Genomic DNA, 18960 nt, shown 5'->3' with positions numbered 1-18960 from the left:
TCCTAGCCTCATGTCTACACACAAGACATTTCCACGAAGCATTTAAAAACAGTCTACTAGTTCTAGGATTGCAATATCACAGTCGCCATTGCATTTCGTCCTCGTAGTTTCCCTGGGAAAGTGTTGGGGCTGCCACAATGATGTTCAACAGGAAACCCTGGATTCTGACCCAGTGACTATGACAAAGTTCAAGCCAGGATGGTGTGAGAGTTGGATGGCCATTTGCTGGTGATGGTGTCCCTGTCTGTGGCAGCAGCAGCAGGAGGTGGAGACACTGCTGAGTAACACCAGCATCTTGCTATATTGCCCAGATTCTACACATTGCAGTCACAATGTAGAAACAGTGAAAATGGTGAGAGTTGAGTCTGACACCAGGGGAACAATCAAGTATTAGAAGGTGCTGAGTGTTGTTGTGGCTATACCTGGGGACTGGTAAGTGTTCGATCACACCCTTGATTTGAGCAGATAATGGAGAGACTTTAATAACCAGGTAACCCACTCACTGCTATGTTCTTCGAACCAAGGTTTTAACATTGGTTCCTGGAAGTTCGTCATTACCCAGACACATAATTATAGAAACTTTCAGCAATGGTCTTGCCACCAAAGGTCACAGGGACCTGGCTGGAAGTCCTATCCTTGAGATAGTGATTAACCTGGCACCTCTGTGGTGTAAACATTACCTGTCATTTACCAGGTCAAGGCTGGCTGTTATCCAGATCCTTGTGTAGGCTGCTTCATTATTGGAGAATTGTTAATGGAATTGCAAACTGAATAAAACCATCATCAGAGACCTCTCCTACTGACTGTGTAATGGAGAAGTCGGAAATGACTGGACTAAGATCTCAATGGAAAGCTGAGGATAAATGAAATCCTGGATATATTCCACTCCCTCTCACTCTGCCTCACACTGGGACACTGAGACCAATTGAATAATTTCTACCACCCCACACAATCCCCACTCCCAGCCAATCCCTAGCCCAGATCAGCTAATTCATTCCAAACTATGACTGAAGCTGTGTCATGCCCTGGTAGATGCAGTGATGGATCCTTAAAATGATGTTATAATCTCAATTCTCTCAATGTTTGCATGTTTGAATTTTGAGTTTGTGATATATTCATTTCCCTGTGCAAATGAAGGGTGTAATGATTAACTTATCAGTATTTCTGTAGTCATGGTGATTTCTTTTAAAGCAACTGGATAGAGATATATTTTTCAGAACTAATGAACTTTACTGTACATTAAGAGCTGAAAATGTGTTGCTGGAAAAGCGCAGCAGGTCAGGCAGCATCCAAGGAGCAGGAGAATCGACATTTTGGGCATGAGCCCTTCTTCAGGAATGAGGAAAGTGTGTCCAGCAGGCTAAGATAAAAGGTAGGGAGGAGGGACTTGGGGGAGGGGCGTTGGAAATGCGATAGGTGGAAGGAGGTCAAGGTGAGGGCGATAGGCCGGAGTGGGGGTGGGGGTGGGGGTGGGGGCGGAGAGGTCAGGAAGAAGATTGCAGGTTAGGAAGGTGGTGTTGAGTTCGAGGGTTGGGACTGAGACAAGGTGGGGGGAGGGGAAATGAGGAAACTGGAGAAATCTGAGTTCATCCCTTGTGGTTGGAGGGTTCCTAGGCGGAAGATGAGGCACTCTTCCTCCAACCGTCGTGTTGCGATGGTCTGGCAATGGAGGAGTCGAAGGACCTGCATGTCCTTGGTGGAGTGGGAGGGGGAGTTGAAGTGTTGAGCCACGGGGCGGTTGGGTTGGTTGATGCGTGTCCCAGAGGTGTTCTCTGAAATGTTCCGCAAGTAGGCGGTCTGTCTCCCCAATATAGAGGAGACCACATCGGGTGCAGCGGATGCAGTAAATGATGTGTGTGGAGGTGCAGGTGAATTTGTGACTGATATGGAAGGATCCCTTGGGGCCTTGGAGGGAAGTAAGGGGGAGGGAGGTGTAGGCGCAAGTTTTGCATTTCTTGTGATTGCAGGGGAAGGTGCCGGGAGTGGAGGTTGGGTTGGTGTGAGGTGTGGACCAGACGAGGGAGTCACGCAGGGAGTGGTCTTTTTGGATCGCTGATAGGGGTGGGGAGGGGAGGGAAATATATCCCTGGTGGTGGGGTCCGTTCGGAGGTGGTGGAAATGACGAGAGATGATTTGATGTATATGGAGGTTGGTGGGATGGTAGGTGAGGACCAGTGGGGTTCTGTCCTGGTGGCGATTGGAGGGGCGGGGCTCAAGGGCTGAGGAGTGGGAAATGGAGGAAATGCAATGGAGAGCATCGTCAACCAGGTCTGAGGGGAAATTGCGGTCTCCAATCCTCCCACTTCCTTCAAACCAAAGCGACCTCTCTTTCCAATCCTCCCACTTAGTCCAAACCAAAGGAGTAGCCATGGGCACCCGTATGGGCCCCAGCTATGCCTGCCTCTGCGTAGGATATGTGGAACAGTCCATCTTCCGCAGCTACACTGGCACCACCCCGCACCTTTTCCTCCGCTACATCGATGACTGTATCGGTGCTGCCTCGTGCTCCCACAAGGAGGTTGAACAGTTCATCCACTTTACCAACACCTTACACCCCGACCTCAAATTCACCTGGACCGTCTCAGACTCCCCCCTCCCCTTCCTAGACCTCTCCATTTCTATCTCGGGCGACCGAATCAACATGGACATTTACTATAAACTGACCGTCTCCCACAGCTACCTAGACTACACCTCCTTCAACCCTGCCCCCTGCAAAAACACCATCCCATATTCCCAATTCCTTCGTCTCTGCCGCATCTGCTCCCAGGAGGACCAGTTCCAATACTAAACAACCCAGATGGCCTCCTTCTTCAAAGACCGCAATTTCCCCCCAGACGTGGTCGACGATGCTCTCCACCGCATCTCCTCCACTTCCCACTGGATTTCTCCAGTTTCCTCATTTCCCCTCCCCCCACCTTGTCTCAGTCCCAACCCTCGAACTCAGCACCGCCTTCCTAACCTGCAATCTTCTTCCTGACCTCTCCGCCCCCACCCCCACTCCGGCCTATCGCCCTCACCTTGACCTCCTTCCACCTATTGCATTTCCAACGCCTCTCCCCCAAGTCCCTCCTCCCTACCTTTTATCTTAGCCTGCTTGGCACGCTTTCCTCATTCCTGAAGAAGGGCTCATGCCCAAAACGTCGATTCTCCTGTTCCATGGATGCTGCCTGACCTGCTGCGCTTTTCCAGCAACACATTTTCAGCTCTGATCTCCAGCATCTGCAGTCCTCACTTTCTCCTTGTACATTAAGAGGGTTTACATCTGACAAGATAAACAATGGTGCATCATGATTCCTGTTAGAAACTTTTGGTCTTACATTTTTTTAAGCTTAGGGGACACACAGTTTAAAAATAAAGTTGTTTTTTCTCTTAATTTCTGGTTAAGGCTGTTCTCCAGCAGCCCTTGGGTGAATATGACTGGTTCAATCAATGGAAGAGAGGAGGTAGTAAACATAACTTAGAACAAGGAATATCAAATAGGTTCAGACCAGAAGCTTTTGAATAAACCCTGAAGAGGTTATTTGAAGCTGAGAAAGGTTAATCTCAGTTATATGCAAGCTGCAGGGAAGGATTATCTGGTTTTCTAGACTGGGAATTGAAGTCACAACTCAGGGACATTTTCTTTCTCCAGAGCAGCTGTTCTTAATGCTGTGCTGGACATTCCTTTGAAAACACTGTGACGATTCCAACTCATGTTGTTGCTGGAAAAGTCAGATCCCAGACTGAGATCCAGCTTGATAAATCATATTTTATTTTGCTTTGGTTTTAACCAGGGGGTATGTCACTGAAATACAATAACTCAAAGTGGCAGATTTTGTTTCAAAAGTAAAGCTAACGTTTATTAAACAAAAGAAATGAAAAAGAAACACAATAAACTCATATTTATGCATGTAACACTAATTCAAAGAGTTTTAAACAAAGTTCAAGTATAATTCATTCCTTTACAAGTTCTAAAACAACCCGAAAATTAAAGTTAATCCCTTATACAGGACACAACAACAATCCTTGTACAGTACTCATGTCAAAACCTCTTTCTCTAACACCTTTAGCTCCTAGACTAGAACATATATAATATGTGTCTGTGTGTCTGTGTGTGTCTGTCTGTGTGTGTGTGTCCATGGAAGGACATTGCAGAACTGGACCTAAAACAAATTGAAAAAAAAATTCTCTCTAAACTATGGGTATATTCCTTAAGCTTAAAATAAAGCTCCGGAAATTTCTAACACTAACCTTGAGTATGATTGTGCACCTTACTGGGTCACTAAAGCCTAAAATAAACATAAACCCATTTAGCTGCCAAGATAGACCTCACAAAGAAACTACACATTTTAAGACAAGATGGAGGAACAGTATCAGTTAGAACCCTCACTGATTTTTTGAAATATTTATTTTTATTCTTTTATCAATTTTGGTTTGGAACTGTCAATTGGGAATTGTGAGTGAAGGATGACCTTTGAACGTTGTGAACGACTTGTGGTTAAAGGAAAAGGACAGACCAAACAAGTTTCTGTTTGTTTGTGAAGCCAGGCCTGGAGGTTAATTGCAGACTAATGGTTGATAAAAAGGATTCTCCTGTCTCCAACCCTGACACAGAAATTCCCTTTCCTTCCGTCCTCACAGTTTCTTTTTCCTGACTGTATTCCTTCAGCTTTCAAATCTGTTCCATCCTTATTCTTTGTCAGTCCCAATGAATTGTCACCAATCTGAAACATTGATTTTCTTTCTCCCTCCACAGTTGCTGCCTGGTTTGCTTAGCTTTCCTGACGTTTTGGTTTTTAATTAATATTTTATGTAGTGATTGGAGCCAGGTGGAACTCATTGACTATGTGATCATTTTCTATTTTTTTCTTCTTTGAGAGCATGGTTTTGTGAAGGGCAGGTCGTGCCTCACAAACCTTATTGAATTCTTTGAGAAGGTGACTAAGGAGGTAGATGAGGGGAAAGCGGTAGATGTGGTATATATGGATTTTAGTAAGGCGTTTGATAAGGTCCCCCATGGTAGGCTACTGCAGAAAATACAGAGATATGGCATTGAGGGTAAGCTGGAGGTTTGGATTAGGAATTGGCTGGCTGGAAGAAGACAGAGGGTAGTAGTTTATGGCAAAGGTTCATCTTGGAGTGCCGTCACTAGCGGTGTTCCGCAAGGATCTGTTTTGGGACCATTGCTGTTTGTCATTTTTATAAATGACCTGGAGGAAGGGTTAGAAGGTTGGGTGAGCAAGTTTGCGGATGATACAAAAGTCGGAGGAGTTGTAGACAGTGAGGAAGGATGTGGCAGGTTACAGCGGGATATAGAGAAGCTGCAGAGCTGGGCAGAAAGGTGGCAAATGGAGTTCAATGTAGTTAAGTGTGAGGTGATTCACTTTGGTAAGAGTAACAAAAAGATGGGGTACTGGGCTAATGGTCGGATACTTGTTAGTGTGGAAGAGCAGAGGGATCTTGGTGTCCATGTACACAGATCTCTGAAAGTTGCCACCCAGGTAAATAGTGCAGTGAAGAAGGCATATAGCGTACTGGCTTTTATTGGTAGAGGAATTGAGTTCCGGAGTCCTGAGGTCATGCTGCAGTTGTATAAGGCTCTGGTGCGGCCGCATCTGGAATATTGTGTGCAGTTTTGGTCACCATACTATAGGAAGGATGTGGAGGCACTGGAACGGGTGCAGAGGAAGTTTACCAGGATGTTGCCTGGTATGGTAGGAAGATCCTATGAGGAAAGGCTGAGGCACTTGGGGTTGTTTTCATTGGAGAAAAGAAGGTTTAGGGGTGACTTGATAGAGGTGTACAAGATGATTAGGGGGTTAGATAGGGTTGACAGTGAGAACCTTTTTCCACGTATGGAGTCAGCTATTACAAGGGGGCATAGCTTTAAATTAAGGGGGGGTAGATATAGGACTGATGCTAGGGGTAGGTTCTTCACTCAGCGAGTCGTAAGTTCATGGAATGCCCTGCCAGTAGCAGTGGTGGACTCTCCCTCTTTATGGGTATTTAAGCGGGCATTGGATAGGTATATGGAGGATAGTGGGTTAGTGTAGGTTAGGTGGGCTTCGATCGGCGCAACATCGAGGGCCGAAGGGCCTGTAATGCACTGTATTCTTCTATGTTCTATGTTCTATGTTCTATGATCCTTGATTGGGGTTGTTAACCTGAGCCAATCAGGGAGCCCCGTACAAACAGGAGATTCCTGATCTCCTCAGTTCGGGGACTGTCTCTGAGCTGATTGGCCACAGCCAGTGTACTGTACATGTGTAAATAAAGGGTGACTTGGTGACAGGATTACCTGTACACAGAATGCTTAATGCCTGATCTTTGCCAAGTTAGCTGGTCTCAGATTAGATTTTGTTGAAACCCAACAACCTGGATTAATGAGGGCTGGGGAGGGGAGATCAGTCACTGTTACTGTTCCAGGGTGTGAGGTTGACAAGGGGAATGAGAGCAAATCAAACGACATTACCTCCTACCGCAGTCAAATGGTTGAAGGAAGAAGTTTGAACATAAAGCTTGAGGTACAATAGTCCGCCTTACTAGGTCACAAAACCTTAGAACAAATAAAAACCCATTAGAGCAAGTTCAGGAGAGGAATGGGCAGTGTAAGGTATCCACCAAACCGAATGCAGATAGAGAGGTTACACCAGGAAAAGTAGAGGGGAGATGGAGAGGTTCGAAATGAGAAAAAGGCAGAAATGGTGACTGGCAAATTTCTTCTAAAACATTATCTGGAGTTTCAAATAGATTTTACTAACGAGACTTCTTTTTCCCCACAGCGTGTATCGCCTTGATAAATTCGATGATACTTGGAGCAATAAGGACAGTGGTGGGTCATGTCTTCACCAGTGACAAGTCAGTAAAAACAAACCTTCAAACCTAAACATTCATCAACACATATTCACCAACTCGTGTGAATGCTCTTTGCCATCCCTCTTTTCATTTTCCAGAGAAATTGTTCAGCTGGTTGCAGAAGTGATTCCACTATCTGCTACGTTTCATCTGTTTGATTCTATCTCGGTGAGTATTTCAGGGTCTCAATGGTATAACCAAAGAGGGGAGTGGTGTGAATTGATTGGGGTTTTTCAGATTACCAACATATTGAATCAGGGATGTTTATGGAAGACTTTCCTCTGGGCGGGGCCAAAACTCCGAGCCATGAATAGAAGATGGTCACCAATAACTCCAATAGGGGATTCGGGAGAAATCACTTCAGCTGGAGGGCTGGTAACAATGTGGAACCTACTACCACATGGTGCTGTTGAGTTGAACAATTTCTCCTTAAGTTAGAGGGAAAATAAGGAGAATTAGGGAGAGAACTCTCCGCTGGCTGGAGTCATACCTAGCACAAAGGAAACACAGATGCTTCCCTCCTATAGAAACCACAGCACAGTCGACATAACCACTGTGATTATGTTCTGTATGTCTATTTTGCAGGGTGTATGTGGTGGAGTGTTAAGAGGAGCTGGAAAACAAAAACTAGGAGCTATCGGCAATCTAGTTGGCTACTATCTAATTGGGTTTCCCATTGGAGTCTCTCTGATGTTTGCTGGAAAACTTGGTGTGTTTGGTACGAATTTTATTTGATTTTCCCCTTTGTTCTTTACCAGAAATGATCAGATTCTGCCCACTCTCAGTAAAGTACTGAGGATATCATTCCATTTTGGGATCACTGGAAGGACAATATCATTGTGATTGTTCCCTCATTGGGGTGTCATGTGACTCTAACCAGCCCCTGTGTAGTTTGAGATCAATGTTACTCTGTGCCACTAGCTAGGGTACCATCCCCCCATGGCTAGTTCCATCTGTGACCATTGACATTGGAATATTGGCCAGAGGTGAGCATCAAGCTGGGCTAAGATAAGGGCCTGGCCCAAATTCCACACATGAAAATTCCAACGTTGTGGATTGTGATTAGGAGTGGAATCCATGGGCTGGACCCCTCGTGGCACAGATCTCACAGTGCTGAGGCTAAAGGTGGTCAAATAAAGCCATGAAGGCTGACACCAGTCATCCGATAAAGGTGAAGGGTTTCATAAATATGAGTGGAAGGAACACTTACCCGTCGGTGCTGTCCCCATACTCACTGCACCTTTGATATCTTGCAGGTCTCTGGTGTGGAATGCTCATTTGTGTGCTTTTACAGTTAGTTTTCTTTCTGACACTGATTTACAGAATCAACTGGAATAAAGCGTCTGATGAGGTAAGAAAAGAGAGACGATGAACTGCAGCAATTGTTTTGCTTCTCTCCCTACCCCTTTGACTCTTCGTGTTGTGTTCTGTAGCCACTTGACAAAACAGTCAGTACGTCTTCCTCATATCTCCAGTTGTCATTCTTCATCTGGCCAGCAGGGGTTACTATCCCTCCAAATGGAATAGTGTAAACTTTTCTTTTACTGATTACTCCTTTTAAACCTCAAGAATCCACACCACGTGCAGAATAGCATAACAGTCCAAACTGGAGTAACTGCACAGAGGCTGGTATCCCGTCACCAAGTCCCCCTTTATTTACATGTGGAGGGTCCTTGACACTGATCCAGCTCCCTCAGAGTCAGCTCTCAGAGTGAACAGAGCCCCTGACACTCCTGTTTATATCTGTCAGCCAGGGCTCCCTGATTAACTGACCCAATTGGGGAAATCGTATTCTATGAGGTCCACCTGGCTGACCTTGTTACAATCACTACATAACTGTTCTTGCCAGTCAGAGGTACCTACATACTATAAATTGCATTCATGAATTTGATTTAATTTGTTCACTAATTGGATATGGATGGTGCTGGCCAACATTTATTGCTTGTCATGAGCTGCCTTTGAACTGAGTGGCTCACTAGGCCATCTCTGAAGGAAGCTTGCTGTGTTCTTCCGGCCTCCTGACTGGCCAATCTCTGGGGGCCATTGCTGTGCGTCTGGAGTCACATGTTGGCCAGACCAGGTACCAAGAACAAAGAAAATTTACAGCACAGGAACAGGCCCTTCGGCCCTCCAAGCTTGAGCCGATCCAAATATACTGTCTAAACCTGTTGGTCAATTCCTAAGCATCTGTATCCCTCTGCTCCCCACCTACTCATGCATCTGTCCAGATGCATCTTAAATGAATCTACCGTACCTGCCTCTACCACCTCTGCTGGCAACGCGTTCCGAACGCCCATCACCCTCTGTGTGAAGTACTTGCCGCGTGTATCCCCCTTAAACTTCCACCTCTCACCTTGAAAGCATGACCTCTGGTTATTGAATCCTTCACCCTGGGAAAAAGCTTGTCTCCATCCACCCTGTCTATACCCTTCATGATTTTGTAAAACCTCAATCTCCTTTTTTCTAGTGAAAATAAACCTAAGCTACTCAACCTCTCTTCATAGCTATCACCTTCCATACCAGGCAACATCCTCGTAAACCTTCTCTGCACCCTTTCCAAACCGTCCACATCCTTTTGGTAATGTGGCAACCAGAACAGTACACAATATTCTAAATGCAGCTGAACCAATGTCTTGTACAATATTAACATGACTTGCCAGCTCTTATACTCAATACTCCGTCCAATGAAGGCGAGCATGCTATATGCCTTCTTGACCAATCTTAGCAGGACTTATACACTGAATGGAAAGGTACTGGGGAGTGTTGCTGAACAAAGAGACCTTGGAGTGCAGGTTCATAGCTCCTTGAAAGTGGAGTCGCAGGTCGATAGGATAGTGAAGAAGGCTATCATTGTATCATTCGTTCCAGAATTAGACTTGCCTAAATGCATCACCTCATATTTGTCTGGATTTAAATCCATCTGCCACTTTTCCGCCCAACTCTCCAGTCTATCTATATCCTCCTGTATTCTCTGACAGTCCCTTATGCTTTCTGCACCTCCACCAATCTTTGTGTCACCTGCAAACTTGCTGATCATACCAACAGGGCCCTCTTCCAGATCATTTATGTATATTACAAACAACAGTGGCCCCAACACTGACCCCTGTTGAACACCACTGGTCACCTTTCTCCATTTTGAGAAACTCCCTTTAACGACTACTCTCTGTCTCCTGTTGCTCAACCAGTTCTTTAGCCACCTAGCTAGAACACCCTGCACACCATGTGACTTCACTTTCTCCATTAGTCTACAATGGGGAACCTTATGAAATGTCTTACTAAAGTCTATATATGACATCAACAGCCTGGTCTAACAACTTGGTCACTTCCTCGAAGAACTCTATTAAGTTAGTAAGGCATGATCTCCCCTTCACAAACCCATGTTGCCTATCACTGATAAGCCCATTCTTTTCTAAATATAAATAGATTCTATCCCTCAGTACCCTCTCCAGCAACTTTCCCACCACCAACGGCAGGCTCACTGGTCTGTAGTTACGTGGAATATCCCTACTTTCTTGTACAGGGGGACAACATGAGCAACCTTCCAGTCCTCCGGCACCTCACCTGTATTTAAGGATGTCACAAAAATATCTGTCAGCGTCCTAACTATTTCCTCTCTTGCCTCCCTCAGCAATCTGGGATAGATCCCATCCAGTCCTGGGGATTTATCCACCTTAATAACCTCTAGCCTACTCAACACATCTTCTCTACTTATGCCAACGTGATCCAGATTAATCAAACTTCTATCTCTAATCTCAACATTCATCATGTTCCTCTCCTCAGTGAGCACTGATGCAAAGTAATCATTCAGAATCTCACCCATTCTCTCAGGTTCAACACACAGCCTTCCTTCATTATCTTCAAGTAGACCAATCATTTCTCTAGTTACCCGCTTGCTTCTTATATAAGAATAAAATGCTTTGGGATTCTCCTTAATCCTGCTCGCTAAAGCTATTTCATGACCCCTTTTAGCCTGTTTGATTCCTCATTTAAGACTTGTCCTACTCTTCCGATATTCCTCCAGGGCCCGTTCTGTTCTTAGCTGCCTGGACCTTACATACGCTTCCGTTTTCCTCTTGGCTAGTCATACAATTTCTCCTAGGTAAAAACAATGACTGCAGATGCTGAAAATCAAATACTGGATTAGTGGTGCTGGAAGAGCACAGCAGTTCAGGCAGCATCCAACGAGATTTCGCTGCTCGTTGGATGCTGCCTGAACTGCTGTGCTCTTCCAGCACCACTAATCCAGTATACAATTTCTCCTGTCATCCACGGTTCACGAATCTTGCCCTTCCTATCCAGGTAAGGATGGCAAATTTCCTTCCCTGAAGGGCATTAATGAACCACATCAGTCTTTCCTAAATTGTCAATAATTTTACAGTAATCAGCAAATTCTTAATTCTAATTTCTTTTTTAACATTGAGTTCAAATTCCACCATTTGCCATGCCTGGATTTGAACCCAGGTCCCCAGAATATTAGCAGGGTTTCCTGGATGAACAGACATGCAATAATATCATTGGGCCTTTATCTCCTCTTGAGTTCTTTAACAAACATCATTAGTCACTAGTTTTGAAATCCAGAAAACTATTATAAGGTATAACTGGGTTTACATCAATGTACAAGAATCAGAATTAATGAAAAGCTCACTTTATCTTTGTGGAATGTCAAAAGTTTCCAAAATGATAAAGCAAATTTCACACATTTTTATAATAATTTCTTTTTCTAAACATCAGTTTATCTTTAGTTTATCATAATACATTTATACATGTATTTCCCAGTGACCAATTTGATGTGTTTTCAGTTCCTAATTCACTGAGCGTCAATTCATCAATTTAATGTGTTCTCTACTGGCTTGATGGCATCAATTCTGTTGCACTCCAAGCCATTTTCTTGACTCCAGTCCTGACTTATAGAATTTCCTGCCACAGTTATGGCCAGATTCCTAGTTTGATAGATCTCCTTAGGCAGAGCTCTTTGAGGTTCGTGGTAAGTACCTTTGCTTTGTGGCTGAGCACGAACCTCCAGCTCACCAGGTCACTGGGCCCTCTCTCCTTGAAATGCCAGGTCTCTGGAGTGGATTAAGTGCACTATTAGTGATCAGTTAATTTCCAACCTATCCATCTGTTGTCATGTTGTTGTGTGCTTTGTTGAAAGGCTCTGGTTAATGCAGGTGTGGTGCAAGATGTGGATGCCTCAAACAGTGCCTCTAGTGGTCAAATGCGGGATATCTCAACAGGTAAACAGGAACGTTGTGCTGTCTTTAAATCACTGCTTAATAGCAAATATGACTACACGCTAAGCTTTCATAGTGTATGTTCATCAAATTATGCAAAATGACAATTTATTGCAGAACTTTACCTGCAGGAAGCCATTCAGCCCATTGTGTCTATGCTCGCTCTTCAACCAGCATTATTACTGAGTGCCATTATCCTGCCTTTTCCCTGTTCCCTTATGCATTGATTTAATTCAAATACTCAGCCAATGCTGTCTTTGGGGCTCCATTTGAAATGGTTGCTATCACACTTCCAGGCAGTGCATTGCAAACCTGAACAACTTGTGTGCAACAACTTTGTTCATTTACTGCATTACAAATCACTTTAAATCGGTGCTCTCTCATTCTCAATCCTTTCACAAGCAGGAACAATTCCTCCCTACCTGCTCGATCCAAATCTCTCGTTTCTCACCAAAGCTTCTTTCCGATCTCCTTTCAGTGTTCTTCTTTCTGAGAATAGTACCAAACTCTCTAATCTATCTTTGTAACTGGAGGGGAGTATCCCTAGAACAATTCTAGCCCATCTATCAAACTGAATGGTGTTGACGAAATTCCCACTGCCACAGATGCTGTAATTCAGCACCCTATTCTGATTCACTCCCTGAAGCCCTCATGGAGATCAACCAGGAGACAGTAACTTTAAAACCACTTGACTAAAGTTATATAGTCCCCAGGAAGTTGAAAGTAGACGCAGTATACAAGGGAGTGAAAGGCTATTGAAGGGACTGCTGTGTGCAAATTTATTTAATTAGATTTTAACTTGATTCAATTGATTCATTTGATTCAAAGGAGCGAATACATTTCCACCTTTTTAAAAACTGTTTGATTTCCTTCTTACTCTTGACAGGAGGAGATGTCCTCAAGCTAGCATCATCCAACTATTAATCTCAAGAGCCAGCTAATGTTCTGGGACCTGGGTTTGAATCCAACCATGGTGGATGGTGGAATTTGAATTCAGTAAATGTCTGGAATTAAGAATCTAATGATAAACATTAAGCCATTGTTGAAAAACCCATCAGGTTTACAAATGTCCTTCAGGGAAGGGGCCTGCAGTCCTTACCTGGTCTGGCCTACATGTGACTCCAGACCCATCACAATGTGGTTCACTCTTACACACAGCTGTAAGGAATTAGGGGTAGACAATAAATACTGGTCTGGCCAGTGATGTCTGTATCCTGTGAATGAATAAAAATCATTCAGTCAATGTATTGATTACAATGCTCAAACGTATGATCAACTAGTTGCTCAAACTGACCTGTGATGTTTGATGGTTAATGATTTGGTTGCTGAACTTTTGCTAGTTTTGGTCAGCTTGCTGACTGAGTGACCACATGGTTTCATGTTAACAGCTCTGACAATTCCCAGTACTTGTCTAACTCAATGGTGACACAGTGGCTCAGTGGTTAGCACAGCGCCAGAGACCTTGGTTTGATTCCAGCCTTGGGTGACTGTCTGTGTGGAGTTCCCACATTCTGTGTGTGGGTTTCCTCCCACAGTCCAATGATGCAGGTTAGTTAGACTGACTATAATAAATTGCCCTTACAGTATGCATGGATAGGATGGAATGCTATTTGGAGGGTTGGTGCAGACTCTTTGGGCTGAATGGCCTTTCCCTGTACTGTTGGGATTCTATGAATTCTTGTGGAGGATTATCAACCGCAAGTAGAAATTGAAACAGATCATAAAGATGTGGAAACATATTTGCTCCTCAGAAACAAAATGAACCTAATTCCCATGTAACAATCCTTTAAACGGATAGGGGCAATGCATAAATCCATCAGTGCATGTTAGTCTACTATTTGGTGGTGAATTGTGACACCTCCTTAAGCCCAGGAGGATGGTACAACAAACCTTTAATAGACAATGAATACAGAGCATCTGTGTTGAATTAATCCAAACCTGAGTCCAGGGTTACATTGGCCACTGTATTCCTGACAGAATTGGTCTTCTATACAAAGACCCAGTGGGTGACTGGGAGTCATGGAGGAGATCATTGGCTGATCACCAGCCCACCTAAAAACAATCCGATCCACTGGTGTCACCATGTACTCACAACGATTCAATGTGACTTTCCTTTACAGATGTGGACACAGGATACAGAGCAGTGAATCCGATTCCTGATGTTTGTCAATTGGAACCACAGGTAAAGGAGCACCAAGTGACGGATGAGGATTCCATTGTGGACACTGGAGTCACTGTAGCCGGAGAAATCCTGTCCATGAAACAACTGATCATTCGCCGTGGGCTAGCCTTCCTCTCAGGACCCCTGATCCTGGCCATTGGTCTGGTGATACACTTCACTCTCTCAAAGGACATGTAGACCCCAGGGAACAACCCCAGGCAGATCATGGTTACTCACTGCAGCAGGAATAGTGAAGGTGTGACCAGAGGACAACGTGAGGCCAAAGTTCACTCAAAATGTGTTCTTACTGATGAACTCCAATCAACTACTAGATAAACAATAAAAATGAATTATTACCAACAAACAGCTATGTACCAATTTCCAAGTATTTCATCAACAGTTGAAATCTCAGATGGAAAGTGTTCGGGTTTAAGGTCAAAACAGCATTTCCAATCCAGTCAAGAATAGCTGCCACCATTGGTCAGTGTGGATGTCTGAGACTAGACAGGAGCAGTCTCAGTTACACACACCACTTATTCTGGGCTCCTTCATCACTAACCTTTGATATATTTACCGTTCAGACAGGGCCTCTACTTTGGGGATAGTTATATACAGTCATTTGGAAGGTAGGTGTAGTGATTGTAACAAGGTCAGCCAGGTGGACCTCATAGAATAGGAGTTCCCTGATTGGGGCTGTTAACCTGGTGCAATCAGGGAACCCTGGCTGACAGATAGAAACAGGATTGTACGCTGGAGTTGTTCAGGTAGGCGCTGCAGGGAGTGGAATGCATTATTTCCCCCTCCAACTCTATTTTGATTTAATCCCTCCCCTGCCCTTCACTGTTTGATCATGCACCATTGCCCTTTGATGTGAAGGGCGGGGCTTGTCACTGGCCACGCGGGTGTTTCCTTTCTTCCTGGTGGTGGAAATTGAATAAAGATTCGTACACCTTGTGTCCCTCACTGTGTCTCACACCTGCACACACACAACATGGGTGCTGGGGGGAAAAATAAGCACTACCGCAGTTAGGCGGTAGTGTGGGGGGACAAAAGAAAGAGAAGAAAGAAGAAAAAAGGAATTGGAGTAAAAATAAAAATAAAAAAAAATTAAAAATAGAAACAGGAGTGTCTTCCCAGTGCAAGGCTCTTTACGTGGGAATCCTCCCACTTTATCTCGGGGATCTGGGGTGGAGGGTGCTGCACGCAGCGGTCCCCACAACCGCAGATTGCGGTGGTTCACGGACTCCCAGCCCAACTGCCTGTTCTGTGGTGCTGCGGAGTCCGTGGACCTTGTATATTTTGGGCATGGGTATTTGTACTCCCATTTTGATTTTCCAAAAACCTCCTTCTCTACTTTTGGTTGTACTTCAGTCCCACGCTCTTGATCTTCGGGCACCAGGTAGGGAGGAGGGAGGGCAGGTCTGAAGACCTCCTCGTGGGTCTGCTCGTGGGCGTGGCCAAACTGGCCATAAACAGGTCCAGGCAGCGGGCCGTGGAGGGGGTCGTTAGGGCCGAATGCCTGCCCCTCCTCGGTTACGTTAGAGCCCTGGTGTCCTTGGAGAAGGAGCATGCAGTGTCCACCAACACCCTGGAGTTATTCAGGGAGAGGTGGGCGCTGCAGGGAGTGGAGTGCATTATTTCTCCCCCAACTCTATTTTGATTTAATCCCTGGCCTCCCCTTCACTGTTTGATCACACAGCATTGCCCTTTTGATGTGAAGGGCACTGCTTGTCACTGGCCACTTGGGTGTTTCGTTTCCTCCTGGTGGTGGAAAGTGAATCAAGATTCGTGCACCTTTCACTGTGTCTCACACCTGCACACACACACAACATGGGTGCGGGTGAGAAAAAAAGAACAAAAATGAAACAAAAATAAACAGGAGTGTCAGAGGTTCTGTTCACTCTAGAGCTGGCTCTGAGGGAGCAGGATCAGTGTCGAGGACTGTCTGTGTGTAAATAAAGGGAGACTTGGTGACAGGAAGACAGCCTCTGTGGAATTATTTCAGAGGTAGCCATAGATGCCTTCAGCCTTGAACCCAGACTCCATGAACCTTATTGCTTCTGGTCAAAAGCAAGCAAGGAAATGATCTGCTGATGATCAACTATCATCCAACCTCAGACAATGAACAAAACTACTATATAGTGAACACCAACAGCATCAAACAAGGAGGGTAGAAAGGGTGCATAATCTATTTTGGTTCGAATCCTTTATGTCCATTGGTAAGAGTGGCTTGGTAGTACTGCTACTGATCAGATTAGCTGTGTCCTGAATTACACAGTTGGCAGAACAGGCCTATGTCTGTGATGACAGAAATAACACAAGGGAGTAACATAGTTGACTTTATCCTCATCAGTTTATCTTTTGCAGATATATCAATCATGTTGTTGGTTGGAGTAACCTTGTAAGATTGTGTCACCTGCCAAATCAACTAGCCCTGAAAATGGATGGCACTGGAACATTGGGCCCACACCCGTCCGTCGCTGGCAATGCAGAGCCCGGGGGGGCGATGTCGCGATGACTTGGAGGGCCACTGTGTTGATTCCCTCACTGATTTTAAACTCAGTCTGGAGTATACTTAATAATCCAGCCTCAACTGCCCTCAGCAGTAAAGAATTATAAATATTCATACCCTCTGAGAATAGAAAAACCTCTTCATCTCTGTCTTAAATATGTGCCCCCCCTACTCTGAGGTTACAGTCTCTCGTCTCTACTGACCCACAGTGGGAGAGAACCTTCACACATCTACCCTGTCAAATCCCCTTAGAACATCTATGTTTCAGTACAGTGTCCTTTCTTAAACTCCAATGAGTACAGACCTAACCTACTCAACCTCTCATAAGAAAATCCCTTCATACCTGATATTAGCTGAGTGAACCTTCTCTGCACCATCTTCTATGATTTATCGATGAGGACTCTTAAATCCCTCTGTTCTGTGGCTTCTGCCATTTAAATAATATTGAGCTTCTCAATTCTTCCGGCCAAAGTGCATAACCTTGGGAGATCAAGTTGTGTCTTCATACTCTACACCATGACTACGTGGCGTTGCACTGCTATGTAAATGCAAGTCTTCCTTATCATTGCTAAAATGTAAAGGTTGGAGAGCAGAAATACTGCTTCTGAATATATTCAGTGGCTGAAGAGCAGCAGTCAATAAAGTGGATAAAATGTTGAACTGGAGAGTGAAACGTATGTGAGATGTTGTCATTCTAAAACCACCCAGGGTTCTGATCTGGCACCATCAGGCAGGCATTGGATTCATCAAATAACAAAGAAAACTTTAAGGGTTGGAGGTGGGCAGAGGTAAAAGTGAGATTTTTCGATCCAAACGGTGCCTTTCATGTCCTCAGGAAACCCTGAAAATCTCTAAAGACTACCTTGAAGGGTAGTCATCATTTCATAGGATCCTTATAGTGTGAAAGCAGGCCATTCAGCCCATCAAGCTCACACGGGGCCCTCTGAAGAGCATCCCACCCAGACATACCCTATCCCTGTAATTCTGTATTTCCCATGGTTAATCTGCCTAACCTGCACATCTTTGGACTGTGGGAAGAAACCAGAGTAATTGGAGGAACCTCAAGCAGACACAGGGAGAATGTGCAAACTCCACACAGCATGTCGCCCAAGGCTGGAATCAAACCTCAATCCCTGATCTGTGAGGCAGCATGCTAACCACTGAGCCACCATTATACCGTAGGAAACAGTTTTCACATTGCTCCCACAAACAATGTTTGAGGGATAAATATCAGCCTGGATGCCAAGGAGATCTCACCAGATCCTCATTGAAATAGTATCAAGGAAACTTTTACATTCAGTTGAGAGCATTTGTTTAATGTCTCAGTCTAAGCAATTCTCACACTGGAGAATTCCTTCAGTGCTGTGCAGGTTAAGTAGATTGCCTGTGGTATAGTGCCCAAGGATTCATAGGTTACGTGGATTAGTCATGGGAGATACAGGATTACAGAGAATAGGGTTAGGGGAAAATGGGTCTGGGTGGGATGCTCTTCCGAGGGTCAGTGTGATCTCGATGGGCTGAATGGCTGCTTCTGCACTGTAGGGATTCTATGATCTCTGTGTTTTAGAGAAGGCAGCTAAATGGTGCCAACCTCTGGGGAGAAAAGTACAGCAAATGATACTGAGATAAACAAAATTAACAGTAAAACTTGTGAATGATGCACACTGTCGTATATACCTCAAAATGGAGCTCCTGTACTCCTGTCAATTTCTTTCCAAGTATGACTGTTTTGTTTACTGGATTAATCAGGAACAGAATTGGACTTTAAATATCACAATTAAGGCAAGGCACATACCATTTAATTAGACAATCATATTAAAACAGTTGGGTGGTTATTTATGGCACAGATTCAGTGGGCCAAAGGGCCTTTTTCTATGCTGTAAGCCTCCATGACTCTATTTCAGACTGAAGTCAGAGAGATATTTCATACTCTGAATAGATAACTGTAAGATAAGATAAGGTGTATTCACTGATTCACTGCATGTTTTATTTCCCAGATTTAACTCAGAGGACACTCCAGTTGTAACTCCACAGCATTTTTCATTTAATTAACCTTAATCTTACACGCATCATCCCTGACAGAGCCCAGGTCAGCTTCTGGAACATGGTCCCTGTGATGTGAATTCCGTGTGCCTGTCTACAGACTATAGCCATCTTAATCAGTTAACAGCCATCAGAATCAAATACAGATTAAATAAAACCATTGAAGATATCAGCAAAAA

The 18960-nt window shown here is 44.4% G+C and overlaps 1 protein-coding gene across 1 annotated transcript in view; it reads left to right on the top strand.

The window, feature by feature from the left end:
• The window catches only part of LOC140491570 (multidrug and toxin extrusion protein 1-like), a 55804-nt gene extending 40684 nt beyond the window's left edge, over positions 1-15120 (top strand). The window contains exons 13-18 of the mRNA XM_072589960.1: positions 6762-6837; positions 6933-7002; positions 7420-7552; positions 8091-8185; positions 11987-12068; positions 14186-15120. Of these exons, the coding sequence (XP_072446061.1) occupies positions 6762-6837; positions 6933-7002; positions 7420-7552; positions 8091-8185; positions 11987-12068; positions 14186-14424 (695 nt within the window). The 3' untranslated portion in view covers positions 14425-15120. The remainder of the gene's footprint in view (positions 1-6761; positions 6838-6932; positions 7003-7419; positions 7553-8090; positions 8186-11986; positions 12069-14185) is intronic.
• The last annotated feature ends 3840 nt before the right edge of the window (positions 15121-18960 follow it).

Source organism: Chiloscyllium punctatum, chromosome 19, assembly GCF_047496795.1.
Source record: "Chiloscyllium punctatum isolate Juve2018m chromosome 19, sChiPun1.3, whole genome shotgun sequence".
NCBI classification, from domain to species: domain Eukaryota; kingdom Metazoa; phylum Chordata; class Chondrichthyes; order Orectolobiformes; family Hemiscylliidae; genus Chiloscyllium; species Chiloscyllium punctatum.
Note: the sequence above shows the minus strand (reverse complement) of the source record. Positions and strands in the feature narration are given on the sequence as shown.